Here is a 15,487-nt window from a genome sequence, read left to right as displayed (position 1 = left end):
CGCCCTTTGTAGTTCGAACTCTGGATAAATGGTTTGTTAGACGTTTATTTTGCTATATGTTTTTGTGCTTTTGTCTGAGTATATATGTGGTATACAATGTGTTATTTGCAGTTCTTAAATCCTCGTTTCGTTTTCCCAGCATTTTCATTTGTGCTTGTAAGAGAAATGTATCTATAAATAAATGCGTTATTTCTCTCCTCTAAGCATCACACAATTGTTTGAATATATCTCGTCTCAAAAAAATTCTAAGTGTTTAGTTCTATAACTTCTTCTTAGATAATTTTCTCCTTCACTAAATGCACACCAGATTTTATATTGACGAAATTATGGTGTTCGTTTTTATCTTCGTTTTCGTACTTCTACATCCGGTTGTCACACCCAAGATCAAAATGATAAAATGTGTTTTAGAATGATTATGAGACCAATTTTGATACTCACGTTGATGTATGATTTTTGTTGTGTGTACGGTCTCACGAATCTTTATCTGTGAGAGGACCTGTAAACCTTACCGATATTCACAATAAAAAGTAATACTCTTAGCATAAAAAGTAATACTTTTTCATGGATGACCCAAATAAGATGTCTGTCTCACAAAATACGACTCGTGAGACCGTCTCACACAAGTTTTTGCTATAGTTGAAACAATATTATTGGTGTTAATAAAAATTAAATTAAATAAATAAATATTTTTTATTTTGTAATGTGAGTAATAACTCTTGGTTTATATTTTGCATTTAAGGTCTTTATATGCGTACGTATGTCTTTTTTAAACTCTGAGATTGCTTTATCCCGTTTATTTTATCTATTCTATTTTATTAAGATTGAGAGCATGATAGTAAAAGACACCAAATTTTTTTTCCAACTTTACCCTTATATGATACTAATATTACACTTTTGTTTTTTGTTTTTTGTTTTTAAAATTTCAACACACAATTTTATTTTTATTTTATTTTTATTATTTAAAAAATTCAAATAAATTTAGTCCCTCCATAATTTGTCAAATTTCACTTTAGTCCGTCGATAATGATAAAAAAAAACTGTACACACACGCATCGCGTGTGTAGAATAACTAGTCTGAATTAAACTCGGAATGTCTAATAATATCATATTTCATTAATTGTTGTATAACCCATTAGTGCCACAATACTTTATGTTTGGAGATTATTAGCTTTTAAGCAGCAAGAAAAATAAGTGGGTGGAATATAATTGATTACATTAAAAAAATATTAATTTTCGTTACAATAAAAAACTAAAAATTTCAAAAGTTTAATTCGTCAAGATATATAAAAAGTAAAACTTTCAAAGTTCTCTTTATAATGAGTACCTAAGTTTCCTTAACCATTAAATTGTAATTAAAGAGTGTGACGACCTAAGTTTTGCCGGGTTAAATTCGGTAAGCCAAATCCTACATGTCCAAGTTGGGAAAAAAAAAACATTTCAAAAAAAAAAAGTTGGGAAAAATGAGCCAATATGATTGAGAGTATGTCTTTTTTTGAGATGACATGACATATTTTTATTCGTTAGATAAGTCAATCATGCTCACATGTACAATAAAAAATTATATTTTGGACCTTCTAACAAAAAATATTTTTTTATTAGTGATCTAAATAGAAACCATCTCACAAAATTGATTAATATGACCGTCTCACATGAGTTTTTGTTGGAATATTTGGTTCTCCAAATCAGGCTTAGCCTGACATAATTTAGATATTATCAAAATTATATATATCAATGACTATTTATTTCAACACCAAAGAAGGGGTGTGTATTCAATTTTGAAAATTTAATTACTTTTTATTGACTATTGCTAATTATCAATCAATTAATATTTTTTATTTATTAATATTATAATTGTTTCGTATCATCTAAGCACAAAAACATGCAAAGGCAATCGACCTTGTAACATGAACCGTCCACTGAAAACCGGTCTGGCATAGGCACCGGTCTGGTTCGATGGTGTCTTTCCAAAGTCTCTTGAAGATGATGAATGCAGTCGAGGAAAAAAGCTTTAGGCGCCGCTGAAGATTAGCCCGTCTTCTTCGCCTCCCGGCTGGTAGATATAGCGAACGTGTGCAGCCTACTAAAATGCCATTCGTTTCGAAGATACAGAGACAATCCGATTACAGTACCTTTCCTTCGGACCACCCTATCGTTATCGACAATGGTGGCTCCTATTTTCGAATTGGGTTAGCGAAAAAACCCTAATTTCTGCAATTTTGTATTGTTTCTGCTTGCTTTATATTTTAAGTTGAGTGTTCAGGGAATTAAGTATTTTGTGTAAAGTATTTTTTTTGTGTGTGTGTTGCGGCAGATGGGCAGGAGAGAGCGATCCTCGAGTTATTTTTCGGAATATCATCCAGAGGCCACGTCATAAGATAACTGGTAATCCTTGACGAGCGTTTCTTAGCTACAGTTACTTCTTTTAAGTTTTAACTCATGAGTTCAGAGGAGCCTTTTAGCTGGAATTTGGCGGGGGACATTATTTTCTAAAGTGTTGGTGGACTTGAATTTTTTGTAAGGAATGTGGCTTTCCTTAAAATTTGTTTTGGTTTAGTTGACTTTCTTATGTGAATTTTTTTGACCATTAATACATTCTTGTGATACGCTGTGAAGGGGTTAGAATTCGCTTCTGGAACAGATAAATTTCTGAATTTCAGCCAAATCATTGAATATTACCAAAAAACATGCACGGATACTGTACATATTGGTAACCTATAGATTTTTTTATGCAGGTGAAACTATTACAATTGTAGGTGATCATGATACTGCATTGTTGAAATACTTCGATTGCACTAGGTCGGGACCTCGTTCGGCATTTGACAGCAATGTTGTTTATCAATTTGAAATAATGGAATATGTAAGGCTGACTTCACTTCTGGTTAACTACTTCGTTCTTTAGCCATTTTCTTCGGGAGATATGTTGTCTGATTCCCCAGAAGAGCTAGAAACATTTTACATATTGATATTGGTATAACCTTTTAAGTTTGCTATCATATTCTATGCTTGTAATTAGAACAAACTTTCCATATGAAGAATGGCTGCGGTAAAAAATTAGTGACACAAATGCATAATCTGGAAGAAGCTAGCTTGCACCGTTATATAATCAAAGTCATTTTATTTTTTGATTGATGTTATATTATGAATATGTCATTCCTTTTCCCATATCTACCATATCTAAGTGAAGCTATTGTTGTTATCTGGATTATAGCATGTCATAGAGCATGTTTAGTGAAGAGTGATGTATAGCATACAATATCAGGAGCCACTGCTAGCTATTTTATGACAAAAATTCATACAATCTATCAGAGCTGACTTTCTACTGAAAGCAGCCGAACCAATGGTCTTTATTCTAGAAGCAACCAAATCAATGGTCAGTCCAAGTGGCGTCATTCTTATAATCGCTGTTAACGTTGTATGGTTTTTATAACATCCTATAAAGATCAACTATAGAGTTGATGCTTATTTTGTGTAGTAATCCATTGATTCATTCTTGTGTGAGGTGATCTGAAGAGATGCGTGCGGAATAATATAGCAGGCAACGAATCATATGCCAAATGCACAAGTTCATTTCGTTTTTTCTAATATCTAGAACTAAGAATTATGATTTTATCAGGTGTTGATGGTTATTCTGACAAAATAATGCAGTTGTATGATTGTTTATCGCACACCCAAAGTCTAGGACACGATGTCCAGTTTGTTAAGCCATTGGATTTTGTTCTGTAACCATTTTGCATTTCAGTGTGCAACTGGGTTCTTGAATTTTTAGAGCAGGTATTCTAGTTTGTTTAATGACTCTTAACCTGTTGATGCATGACTAGATTCTTGACTTTGGCTTCGATCGATTGGGTGCTGATCAATCACAGGTATATCTTTACTCCATCTATTATTAGTTTATATATTTGGGGATAGAGGAGAGTTTTTGGGGAGTGGTCAGTGGTCACATATGCACTAGATGTGTGTCCATTAATGTATGGATACATGGGGCACGTGTATCCACCAGAAAGTGATTATATTAGAGGCTAGGGGTTATAATCCTCTCTTGATCTTTTAGTGGAATGAAAACTTGAGAAAATCTTACAGAAGTTGCTTCATTGCGCACAAAATTTAAATAGATTGACACGAGAGTTTTATTTTATCTTCGAGTTTGTGACTAAATTTGAAAATATCATGAGGATTTGTGAGCTTCGTTTTGTACTGTGTTGCCTAAACCCGTCACAATTGATTGTCTAACAGATCGATCATCCTATCTTGATGACTGAATGTGCTTGCAATCCTGTTCAGTCTCGAAGTAAAATGGCAGAACTTCTTTTTGAGACATATGGAGTTCCATCAGTAGGTAAAATGATTGCAATTCGACATATGCCGATCTTATTTATTGTTTGTCCATCTCATTCTTTGGGTATTGTTACTTGTGATTTGTACTTTTGATCCACTGCTAAATGACCTCTTGTTTTCATGGCATTAAAGCATTTGGCGTTGATGCTGCATTTAGCTACAAGTACAACCAACAACTTGGAATGTGTAGTAACGATGGCCTTGCTATCTGCTCTGGATTCAATACAAGTCACGCTATTCCGGTACACTATGTTATAGTAGTTTTGTCGATTAAAATAATGCATTATAGATTGGCTTATTTATTTGCTCGAAATGGCTTATTCAAAAGACGCCGATGAAACAAATGGTGCAGTACTTCAAGTAGTTGTATGCTTTAGGCATGACCATTTATAGCAGATTCTTTAAGTTCTCCATTTCTGAGGCATATCAATGCAGTTGACTTATGTTGTGCAGTAACATAGAGCATCCTTACATTTGTAGATATTGTACCTTTGAATGCTTTGAATGTCTCATGTGAATAGGTGATGAGTTGAAGAACTGACAGAGTGAAATTTTGTGTTTTTGCCATTTTACCCCTGAAACTAGTGGTTTGAGGTAGTGGTGTTAACTCAATGATTTTCACAAAAATGTTGTTTTGGTAAAAATACATCATTTGACATCAGTTGGATATCCTTAAAATTAGAAAAGGGAAGGAGTGTGGCACTGTAGTGTGAACTGTGTACTCTATTTTAAGTTCGTTCATTTAATTATTTGGCAGCTTGTGTCAATCATTTTACGTAATTAGAAAGAATGTGCTGTACTTACTTGTGGAGGCTCGATTGGCTTTCGCGGGCTTGGAGTGTATGAGTGTTGATCCCAAGTCTGCTGACTATGCATTTTTAGGAAGTTCAATCAGATATGTAAGTGGGGCAGTAATGATTCATTGATTAAGCATATTTAGTACATAGAGGTGTCCGACAATTGGTGATTTTTCTGATCTGATAGTATTATTACTAGCTGGTGAAATTAGCAATCTGCCCTTAATCTAAGATAACACAAGTGGGAAAATATTTCCCTGACTTCTCATAATTTTCTTTCCAGTTGCAACCTACATATGTTGGACTCAGGGTATTCATGAGAATGATCGAAGAGAAAAATTAAAAGGAGGATGATTGCTGCATATCATATTTTACTCATTATTAACTGTTAGCTAAGTTTTTCTTGGTTGTCCTTCTTGACATGCATGAGTATGATGCCAAGTTACTTGTCAATTGTGTAAGACAGAAATTAGACTGACTTGTAACTTACGTTTGTGCAGTTATTTACTTATTTACCATCGATGATTTCCCGTGTGTTACTGCTGGGAACATTTTTTGACTCGTATTTCGTCTTTATGTTTCAGTTTGTGAATGGAGAACCTGTGTATGAAGCATGCTGCCGGACTAATGTTGGTGGATATTACATCACCGATTATCTAAAGCAGCTTCTTTCACTTAAATATCCTCACCATATGTAAGCTTGCATGCCAGTTATATTTCACATTTGATACCGGTCAAAGAGATGACAAAATAAAATACACATGAAAACTCTAAACCAGGACTAAGCTGACGTGGGAGAAAGTTGAAGACCTAAAGATGGAGCACTGTTATATGGCCCCCGATTATGCATCTGAAGTTCGATTGTTTCAGGTAACCATTTTCTTAGTAAGGACCTCTCCCCTTTTCCCGTTCTCTCTCGCATAACTCCCTATGCAAACTTATTATTTAAATGCTGTCACAGAAAGGGGACAATAAAACCGAAGAAAAGACCAAGTGTTGGCAGCTTCCTTGGACACCGTCACCAACTGAGGAGGCACCTTCAGAAGAAGAAATTGCTAGAAAGGCAGCTCTTAAAGAAAAACAAGGTCAAAGATTAAGGGAAATGGCTGAAGCTAAGAAGTTTAACAGAATAAATGATCTAGAAAATGAAGTGAGAGACTTGGAAATGCTTTTACAGAAGCTCAGTCACGCTAAAGAAAATGACATTCCGTCAATCCTTGCAAAGACTGCATATATTTCTAAACAGGATATAGAATCTGCTTTTGCTAAGACAGTGCAATCTTTACGCAAAGCAAAGGGCGAACCTGTTGAAAATGTCGAGAAGATGGATACTTCAACAGCTGAAAAGTACAATCTTGTTAGTGTACCAGATGAAACGCTGACACCAGAACAGGTCCTTCATTTTATGTGGTGTTGCATAGTCCTACTGCTTCATCATAAATTCTTCATTCTTCTGATCTTTGTTTGCATGTTGTATTGTGCTTATAACTTACGAAAACAGTTCATTATTTCATGAACCTCGACATCTGATTTGAAAACCTAACCATTATTGACAGATTAAGCAAAAGAGGAAGCAGTTATTCATAAAATCCACGTCTGAGGCAAGGCAGCAGAAAAAACAGAAACAAGTTGAGGAGGAAATGGAAAAAGAAAGACAAAAGAAACTAGAGGAGGAAAGACGCCTGTAAGTTGCTGACCTTGCAATTTCGTTTTGCATTACTGATTTTATAGATAGGAGAGATTATCTGACCATTTGTTGTTGGAATGAATTATGTGATTCAATGGTTTTGTTTTCTGTTTGTGTTTATTTTGACTGCTCTTGTTTCTCTTTTCTCAGTATCTAGTTTTAATTTTTTTGAATAGAGAGAATCCGGTGCATTATTTGGAGGAGTTGCAAGCAAAATACAGAGATCTTTCTGAGAAACTCGAGCAGCGAAAGAGATTAAAGACAAATGGTGGACATACAAATGGAAATCATAATGGATCAGGAGCTGTTGGTCGTGGGGAAAGATTGAGTTCTTCCCAGAGAGAGAGGATGCGCCTGTTGACTACTGCAGCATTTGACCGGGGCAAGGGAGAGGATACTTTTGGTTTGAAGGATGAGGATTGGCAGCTCTATAAGTTGATGAGTAGGGATAACGAGGATGATGATGAAGATAGTAATAACAAGCCTGATCCGGAGGAAATTGAGTTAGCCCGCATCTCTTCTAGACTCCGTGTGAGCTATTCCTTCATGTATTTATATTTGTTGTGACCCTTCCATCTGGTATATTTTTGTTTCCTATCATTAGGTCGATTCTCCTCTGCTGAAGCTTAGACCTGGATCATGTACAGGAAATAGATCCGACCTTCATATCTGAACCAGGACCCTCTTCTGCGGAGGCACCTCAATTTCGCCCACTGACCAAGGAAGATTTCCAGATTATACTTGGAGTAGAAAGATTCCGTTGCCCAGAAATTCTTTTCCACCCAAACTTGATAGGCATCGATCAAGCAGGGTTGGCTGAAATGGCCGGGGCATCAATAAGGAGATTACCATTAAAGGGTCAAGGCTTGGAAGAAAGAATAACCAACTCAATCCTCTTAACTGGTGGGAGTTGTCTCTTTTCGGGCTTGAGCGAGCGTTTGGAAGCTGGAATTCGAATGATTCGACCTTGTGGGACACCCATAAAGATAGTCAAGGCGCTGGATCCAATCTATGACGCGTGGCGTGGAGCAGCTGCCTATGCTGCCACGATACAATTTTCTCAGCAAACTTTTAGTAGGATGGATTATTATGAGAAGGGTGAAGATTGGCTCCGGAGTTATAAATTGAAGTATACGATTTGACCATTTGTTCGTGATGCACTCGGCAAGTTCTCGAGTTGATTGCAGTGAGTGTTACACATAGGGAAGGGTGTAAGCATGAGAGCATCTCTGATTCTGTGTATTGCTATGCTGCTAGTTTTGCTCATGCGTGCTATCTATATTTGTTTCCTTTCCTATCTTTGTAGTATCGAGGAAACTACAATATTTTATTTAGGCTGCAATGAAAATCTATATTTTTTTCCTTTCCTATCTTTGTAGCATTGAGGAAACTACAATATTTTATTTAGGCTGCAATGAAAATCTATTGACAATTGTAAGATTTAATTCGCCTTCGCCAATGTGACGGGGAAAAGTCGATTGGTGCTAGTTTTTAGCTTAGGAGTAGGGATGTAAATGAACCAAACCGTTTGTGAGCTATTCGAAGCTCGATTCGATAAAAGCTCGATTCGATAAAAGCTCGCTTAAGGTCGTTTAATGAGGCTCGTTAAGATAAACGAATCAAGTTTAAGTTCTACAATATTCGGTTCGTTAGCTCGTGAGCATGTTCGTTAGTAAATTCATAAGTAATATCTTAGATGAAAAATAATAATTTTGATATTTAATTTATTGATTTAACACATTAATTATGAAGTATATAGAAAAATCTATTAAATTTATTTATTATAATAAATTGACAAATTTTAATAAGAATATTATATTTTTTTCTAAATGTATAATTTATCTTTTAATGAATTTAATGAATATTTAAATGTACAATTCATATTTATTGAGCTCGTTTAGGTTCGATAAAAACTTGAATAAGCTCGTGAGCCATGAATATATTTGTTAAATAAAGCTCGAGCTCGGCTCGATTATAAACAAGTCAAGCTCAAACATTCAAGAGTTCGGCTCGACTCGACTCGATTACATTCCAACTTAAGAGTTGGGTCTAGATTTGTTAAAAAATAGTCCTAGATATATATATAGTTAATCCTTGATTCAAAAATTAAAATATAATTATTGTAGCAAACAAGCAATTAAAGGCTACAAATTTAATAAATTTGGCTCATAATTTCAAGCAAGATGTTGGGGATTCTTGTAATAAGACTATTACATGTCCAATTTTATAATGACCACTTTTCTAATATTTAGGCAATTTTCTTTTAAGATTTAAAAAGACTGATTGATTAGTACTTAAATATTCACAATATGGTAATGTGACAAGATGTAGTAAAATGCTAAATTAAATTAAATCCTGTAAAAATTTTATGATGTTTCATAACTTTAAGAATTAAAAGAATTGGAGTATTATTTTATTACACAAAAACTCTATTCACATAATTTCACGAGTTAATTTTGTGATATGAATTATGGACTTGATCTGATTTATGAAATAATTTTTTTTAATTAAAAAATATTACAAATATAAATTAGATCGGTACGTCTAACGAATATAGGTGAGACCATCTCTTAAAAAAAAACTTATTTTTTATTACACGATTTGTTATAAAATAAATTGATTATTCGAGGAGCGAATATTGGGAATTAAATAAAATTGAGAGTTAAAATATATTTGTTTTTGGGTTTTCAGCCTTTAAAATTGTGTTTTTAATTTTGAAAATGCTTTTTAGGATTAATCGAAATTTTAAGTAAAGTTTCTACTTCGGACATTTTTAGTGCCGGAATGATATTCGGAAATTATAAAATCTGGTTTTATGAGTTGTTTCTAGGATACTTTTATTCAAGTCAGACATCGATGAAAATCACACAAATGAGGATGGCAAGACAGAAATTCGACAAGCTAAAACCTATAGCTGATAAGTGCATATAAAAAAATAAAAAAAATTAGAAAAGCGTGGAATGCATACTAAATAGATTATTTTTTTATTTTTATAGATCATTTTGAAGCATTTTTCTAGTGAAGTTCTAAGAGATGGAAGTGTGATATGAGATTTACAACCCAAGTTCATAGGATAGGATTGAAGGTGTTTGTTGTTATGTCCAAGTTGGTTGTGGTGTGGCTAGATAAGCAAAAGGAGATGTATTGAGAAGTGGTTTGTGGTATAGGTTTGGATTCTGTACGGTGTGCGTGGTATGCCAATTTTTTCCAGCAGCTAATCATTTTTCACAACCTTTTTTCCCAGGCTTTAGCATTGATGTTGAACTTAATTCCTTAGAGAATGAGATACCAGAAGGGCGGAACTGGAAAGCCCCTGAGTGCGATGACTAAGTGAAGTCCATAAGGTGTTTCAACAGCATCCAGTTAAATCAATAAGTTGCATATATGCTTATGAAACTCCTGAATCACCATAGTTTCTTGGCGGTTCGGTACATTCATGGGTCAAAGATCCATCCTCCACCACCAGCTTCTGCCCAGGCCATAATCAGAATGTCGGATAATGTTTCACATTTGGCCCGCTCCAAAAAAGATTTGAAACCTCCGCAACTGATATATTTGCCTCCATTCCCAGGGCACCCTCTGCCAGGAAGAAAATCAATCTCGGCTACGCGTGTCACAGCCATCAGCTGGCTTAAATATTACTTTGATGATATTCATCCACACGCCATTCAAACCCTTTTTAATCGGTGCCTTGTAAGTGTTGTTACTTCCATTTTTTTTACCGAGCTTCTCATTTTCTTTTGGTGCATGAGTGTGCTCCTTAAGTTGTGCCTTCATAAGGCTATATTTTCCACTCATCAGTTTTTGTATGATTTGATTGCAGAGCTCACAGAACACTTTTCTGCACCATGAATTACTGAATATTGTGTATTTTTGCTGATTGTATTTTTTTCCCGGGAACTAGGGAATACAGTATCTTTAGGAGAGAGACAATTATGATAATAAATTATTAATCTACTTTGCTTTGCTTTTCGATTAATCTAGAACATAGATGTTTTGTGAATTTTTAAAATGAGTAGAACAAAGATATGCGAAAAGACAGTAGGCATTCAGTAGATCTTGTAGGTTATGCAGTGGTTTGCAGGATGAGTTGCTTTACTTCTCTTAATTAGGCATGGAAGTCGAAGAGAATGTCCTTTTTACATACATGCAATAGATGCTAGAAGTTTGTTTAAACATCGAAGAATGTAGTTTCAATACCCCTACTTGTTTTGAACAGGTGCAGATGGAATCTCTTGATTCAAGCCACTCATCAGGATGCTACAAAGGGCAAGCAATGCTCGTAAAGAAGGTACTATTGCTTTTATGAAGCAACTATAACTTTAAGACACTTATTGGGTGATGGAAATCTTATATTTTCATTTCCATTATATTTTTTCATTTTTCGAGTTCAACATTTATCATGCCGTTAAAGTCTTCTTTCATTTGTAGTACTCAATGTGCAGATTAGACATAATGAGGTCATGGAGGTGGGTGCTAGAATCTCAGTGCCTATTTCAGTTGCTGAAAGTAAAATTTCCAAGAGATTTGATGTTATTCCGAGCGGAACATTGTATCCAAATGCTGATGAGATTGACTACTTACGAAGAATTGTGAAGTACAAGGCATGTAGTTGATTAAACATTATTTCTTTTGTCTTCCAGTTAAATGTGAGAAGAACAAACAGTTGCAACATCGTGGATGTACATACTACGAAGTGCTCTCTGATTGATTTTAATTTGTTAATCTATTCTCTTGTATGACACGCAAATACACCGAAAGAAAAGAGACAAAACACCTTTTTCTGTTACTGTGGCTATCCTTTGTGGTGATGCTTGAATGACCACTCTGCTCCAGTGCCTTGATGGTGGTTATCTATATTGTTGATTTTGTTGCTTCAAAATTTCAGGATTCTGCTGTGTTAGTGTTAAACAAACCTCCTAAACTGCCAGTAAAGGTTAGCATCCTTGACTTGTGAACCACATTTTCTTTCAATTGGGTTTCCTCGGTGCTCTTTCGCTTTTGAGTTGTTAATGCATATTGCTTGTCATGTAATTAGGGAAACCTGCCTGTTCATAATAGCATGGATGCGTTGGCAGCTGCAGCATTGTCATATGATTACGATGAGGGCCCAAAGTTGGTGAGTTACACTGTCTTTTCTTTGTTGCATGATGAAAGGGCGTCAACTAAATCTCACATTGTTATCCTGAAGGCTGAAAGTAGTATTTGGTGGTTTATGTTACATATATATCTGCTAATTTCATGTTTTATAATTTTAAGTTTGCTGATCTTAATTACTTGCTCTTTTAGGTGCATCGTCTTGACAGAGAGAGTAGTGGCCTCCTGCTATTTGGAAGAACAAAGGAGAGTATCTCCTATCTTCATCAGCTGTTCACTGATGTTCAAAATGCAGACTCCATGTTTAAGGTACCACTGTTGAATCAAAGCAGCCAGCCATTTAATAAATAGAGTTTCTGGTTGTTAATTTGTCCACAGTTACATGCATCTTTCTCCATATTAGCAATATGGGGAGTTTTATTGCCCCCAATGGAGTGTTCGAGTTGGTGTAGTAGGTGAACACTTGACCAATAGTCAGGAGTTCGATTCTCTCTACCAACACCTTTTCAGACGATATTTTCACACAAAGTTGCCCAGTGTAGTTTAACTGGCTTACATGGTTTGCATGCTATTGCATTCCTGGTGCGCGTGGATAACGGCTGCGGGTTCCACGTCATAAAATATAAAAAAATATAAAAATATGCGGAGTTTTATTGACAATTCTTTCTCATTCTATTCATAATGAATACTTCAGACTTCCTATTTATATTCCTCCTTGATCTGCTTGATTCAAGGCTTGGAATGGTGCTGGGAAGACAGTCTATCGAAGATATTGGGCATTGGTCATAGGTTCCCCTAAGCAACCAGAAGGCTTAATTTGCGCCCCGCTGACGAAGGTGGTCACTTTGACACGACATCGTCCTCCTGAATGTGGATTTTAGGACAAAAGAATCACATATTTGTTGTTGCAGATACTTATAGATGACGGGGAAACTGACAGGGTTATTTTGGCTCATAATTCGGGTTTAGAAGCATCCCAAGAGGCAATAACTGAATATCGTGTACTTGGTCCCGTGATCAATGGATGCTCTTGGATCGAGTTGTGCCCGCGTACAAACTGCAAACATCAGGTTCCACAAAGAAAGTTGATATCCTTTCCTACTCAGAGTATTTAAGATCGCACTCCAGTTGATGTACATTCTGCAATAATTTTGGATTTACATGTTTTATTTCTTGACGCAATTGACTGTATGGTGTTTTGATTCTGGTATGGAGGACGAACTATGCACCTTTGAGTAATCTGTTACTCGGTTCTTTTTGCAGCTCCGAGTGCACTGTGCTGAGGCTCTTGGCACTCCAATAGTTGGTGACTACAAGTATGGTTGGTTCGTTCACAAAAGATGGAAGCAAATGCCCAGAGTCGATTTTGAGCAGAACACTGGACAACCTTACAAATTGAGGCGGCCTGAAGGTTTGGATGTTCAAAGAGGTAGTGTCTTATCAAAAGTTCCCCTCTTGCATTTGCATTGCAGAGAAATGGTGCTACCTAACATTGCGAAGTTTATCGATCTTAACAAGCAAAAATTCAGAAAAGACGGCGCAAACTCTGAGCTTGATTCAAAACCAGATATCCTGCGCATAGTGGCGCCGATGCCTTCTCATATGAAAATTAGCTGGAATCTAATGTCCTCTTATTTGGTTTAGAGCATGATAGGAAATAAGCCTTGTTTCATTCAAAAGCGAAATTAAAAAAGTTCAGATTTCCAGCTTATGAATCATATCCTATGTTAAAATTGAGCGTTCTTATTTATTTCGTGGTTAAGTGATGTCTCTCTCATTTTAGAATTGTGATTGAACATGGTAATATCTTAACAGTGATATTTTCTCTCTCTATGTAATATAAAAAAGATAAAAACTTGTGTGAGACGGTCTCACGGAGACAGATATTTTATTTGGGTCATCCATGAAAAAATATACTTTTTATGCTAAGAGTATTACTTTTTATTGTGAATATCGGTAGGATTGACCCGTCTTACAGATAAAGACTCGTGAGACCGTCTCACAAGAGATCTACTCTATAAAAAATGTGTTCATAATGCCTATAAGCAAACTCAAAACTTAATGCTGATATTATTTTATACAAATTATCAAATAAAAAAACAATAAATCAAAACCTAATTAAGGTTCACCAACATTAAATTAATAATTTTTAAGTGGATTGACGATGCTCGGGAAAAATGGATAAAATTAGTGCCGAATTCTTGATATGGAGGCCTTCGTCTCTTCGTGGATAGTGACTGAGCTCAATGTTTACCGAACTCCCACATGTAGATTCTATCGGCCGCACTCCTGCACACTTGAACAATAAACTTACGAATGGTAAGTCTTGAATTTTTGTAGTCATTAGCGAGCTCACGAAAAAGCAATAGGTCCCGATATATAATTGCACACAAAGTGCAATATGATCTGAATGAATTTGGAATGGACAACTCATGATATTTATAGGAGAAAACACAATAATGATATCAGGATATGGTTATGAGAAAGTGTCCTTTGACCTGAAATCCCCCATCATGCAGTTAATGCACATTAATTAGTGCATTAATCATCGTCCTCCGTATACCATATGTACAACATTTTCCATCCGCAGTCTTGTATGGTCTAACCTACATCGCGTGTGCACCGACTTACACTTCTATGATTGCGGACAGATTATTTCATTCCTACCCCTGCAAGGCACAGGCACGGGTACATCCAAGGGCTGGAATTTTTTCTGACCCAATTTTTTTTTTAATTTTTTTTTCCCATGAAGTGAAATCCCAACCATTCATATGGGGTGTGGACATTGCCCCCACACCCAGGATCGAACGAACCATTGCGGACTATGCTATAGACCCAATTCTGCGGCGCCGAATAATCTCCTTAATATCCGGATAAAGGGTTAATGTGATCATATCTATGTGGACACTACCCTCACTTAATTTCGACGGGTAAGATCTTGCCACATATACAATTTCAAAAAAAAAAAAAAGTGGGTCCTATATATGCATGAGCAAATCTTGGCCATACATCCAATCACTGGGAGAAATGCCCACATGGGTAGGGTGAAATAAACCCGAATAAAGCCATTACCATCGAGACAATTACCTTTTTCCTAGGGCTACTTCTGCTTATTAGGTTTTAGTTCGGACATAATCTCTTAACTCTATGACCTCGGTATTATTGGTCTCATGTACGACATTTTGAGATATAAATATAAAAATAAACAATAAAATTGAACACCGAGATTTACGTGAAAAACCTTAAAAATTATTAGGGTAAAAATCACAGACAAGATGAAAAAATTTCACAATAATATTTTATGGTATACGATCACTCATTGTGTTTTCAAAGATAACGCACACTCACTTAATACAAGAGAACAAACACATCACAAATATCATAAAACTACATACTCAAATACTATGATATGGAGAGAAAAAACTCGAATAAGATGCTCGAGATGTTTTTTTAATGACAAGAGAATAAATCACATATTTGTCTGAATGCAAACATTCTTTATATCTTCAAATTTGCAGGCAAATTTGACAAACATCTTGCCAAATTTTTTTGACTAAATTGCATCCACTCA

General features: G+C 35.5%; 2 protein-coding genes across 3 annotated transcripts; both read left to right on the top strand.

The window, feature by feature from the left end:
• The first annotated feature begins 1,892 nt into the window (after positions 1-1,892).
• LOC142548791 (actin-related protein 5) lies at positions 1,893-8,186 on the top strand. The gene is made up of 12 exons (XM_075657314.1): positions 1,893-2,186; positions 2,312-2,382; positions 2,733-2,857; positions 3,819-3,863; positions 4,234-4,336; positions 4,468-4,577; positions 5,717-5,826; positions 5,912-6,002; positions 6,094-6,525; positions 6,689-6,816; positions 6,996-7,350; positions 7,467-8,186. Exons 1-12 carry the CDS (start codon positions 2,086-2,088, stop codon positions 7,959-7,961), a joined length of 2,166 nt encoding a protein of 721 aa, XP_075513429.1. The 5' UTR covers positions 1,893-2,085; the 3' UTR covers positions 7,962-8,186.
• A 1,374-nt stretch (positions 8,187-9,560) lies between these two features.
• On the top strand, positions 9,561-13,678 carry LOC142548790 (RNA pseudouridine synthase 3, mitochondrial). Of its 2 annotated transcripts, none has more exons than XM_075657312.1 (9): positions 9,561-10,512; positions 11,039-11,110; positions 11,265-11,423; positions 11,708-11,755; positions 11,858-11,938; positions 12,109-12,225; positions 12,651-12,752; positions 12,828-12,986; positions 13,180-13,678. In XM_075657312.1, exons 1-9 carry the CDS (start codon positions 10,204-10,206, stop codon positions 13,558-13,560), a joined length of 1,428 nt encoding a protein of 475 aa, XP_075513427.1. In that variant the 5' UTR covers positions 9,561-10,203; the 3' UTR covers positions 13,561-13,678. The 2 variants fall into 2 exon arrangements, with proteins under 2 accessions (XP_075513427.1, XP_075513428.1); XM_075657313.1 differs by having other exon boundaries at positions 10,289-10,512; positions 11,251-11,423.
• Positions 13,679-15,487: the final 1,809 nt, after the last annotated feature.

The sequence above is a fragment of the Primulina tabacum genome, chromosome 6 (genome assembly GCF_025594145.1).
Source record: "Primulina tabacum isolate GXHZ01 chromosome 6, ASM2559414v2, whole genome shotgun sequence".
Lineage (NCBI taxonomy): Eukaryota > Viridiplantae > Streptophyta > Magnoliopsida > Lamiales > Gesneriaceae > Primulina > Primulina tabacum.
This window is presented reverse-complemented; position numbering and strand designations above follow the sequence as displayed.

What these genes read in the sequence shown, in the direction of transcription:
- LOC142548790 (XM_075657312.1), top strand. Translation starts at nt 10,204, where the DNA reads ATGCTTATGAAACTCCTGAATCACCATAGTTTCTTGGCGGTTCGGTAC. An exon ending in GAAGAATTGTGAAGTACAAG is followed by an intron (nt 11,424 to 11,707) that starts GCATGTAGTTGA and finishes TCAAAATTTCAG; the next exon opens with GATTCTGCTGTGTTAGTGTT. An exon ending in TTTGCGCCCCGCTGACGAAG is followed by an intron (nt 12,753 to 12,827) that starts GTGGTCACTTTG and finishes TTGTTGTTGCAG; the next exon opens with ATACTTATAGATGACGGGGA.
- LOC142548791 (XM_075657314.1), top strand. Translation starts at nt 2,086, where the DNA reads ATGCCATTCGTTTCGAAGATACAGAGACAATCCGATTACAGTACCTTT. An exon ending in ATATGGAGTTCCATCAGTAG is followed by an intron (nt 4,337 to 4,467) that starts GTAAAATGATTG and finishes ATGGCATTAAAG; the next exon opens with CATTTGGCGTTGATGCTGCA. An exon ending in CTTAAATATCCTCACCATAT is followed by an intron (nt 5,827 to 5,911) that starts GTAAGCTTGCAT and finishes ACTCTAAACCAG; the next exon opens with GACTAAGCTGACGTGGGAGA.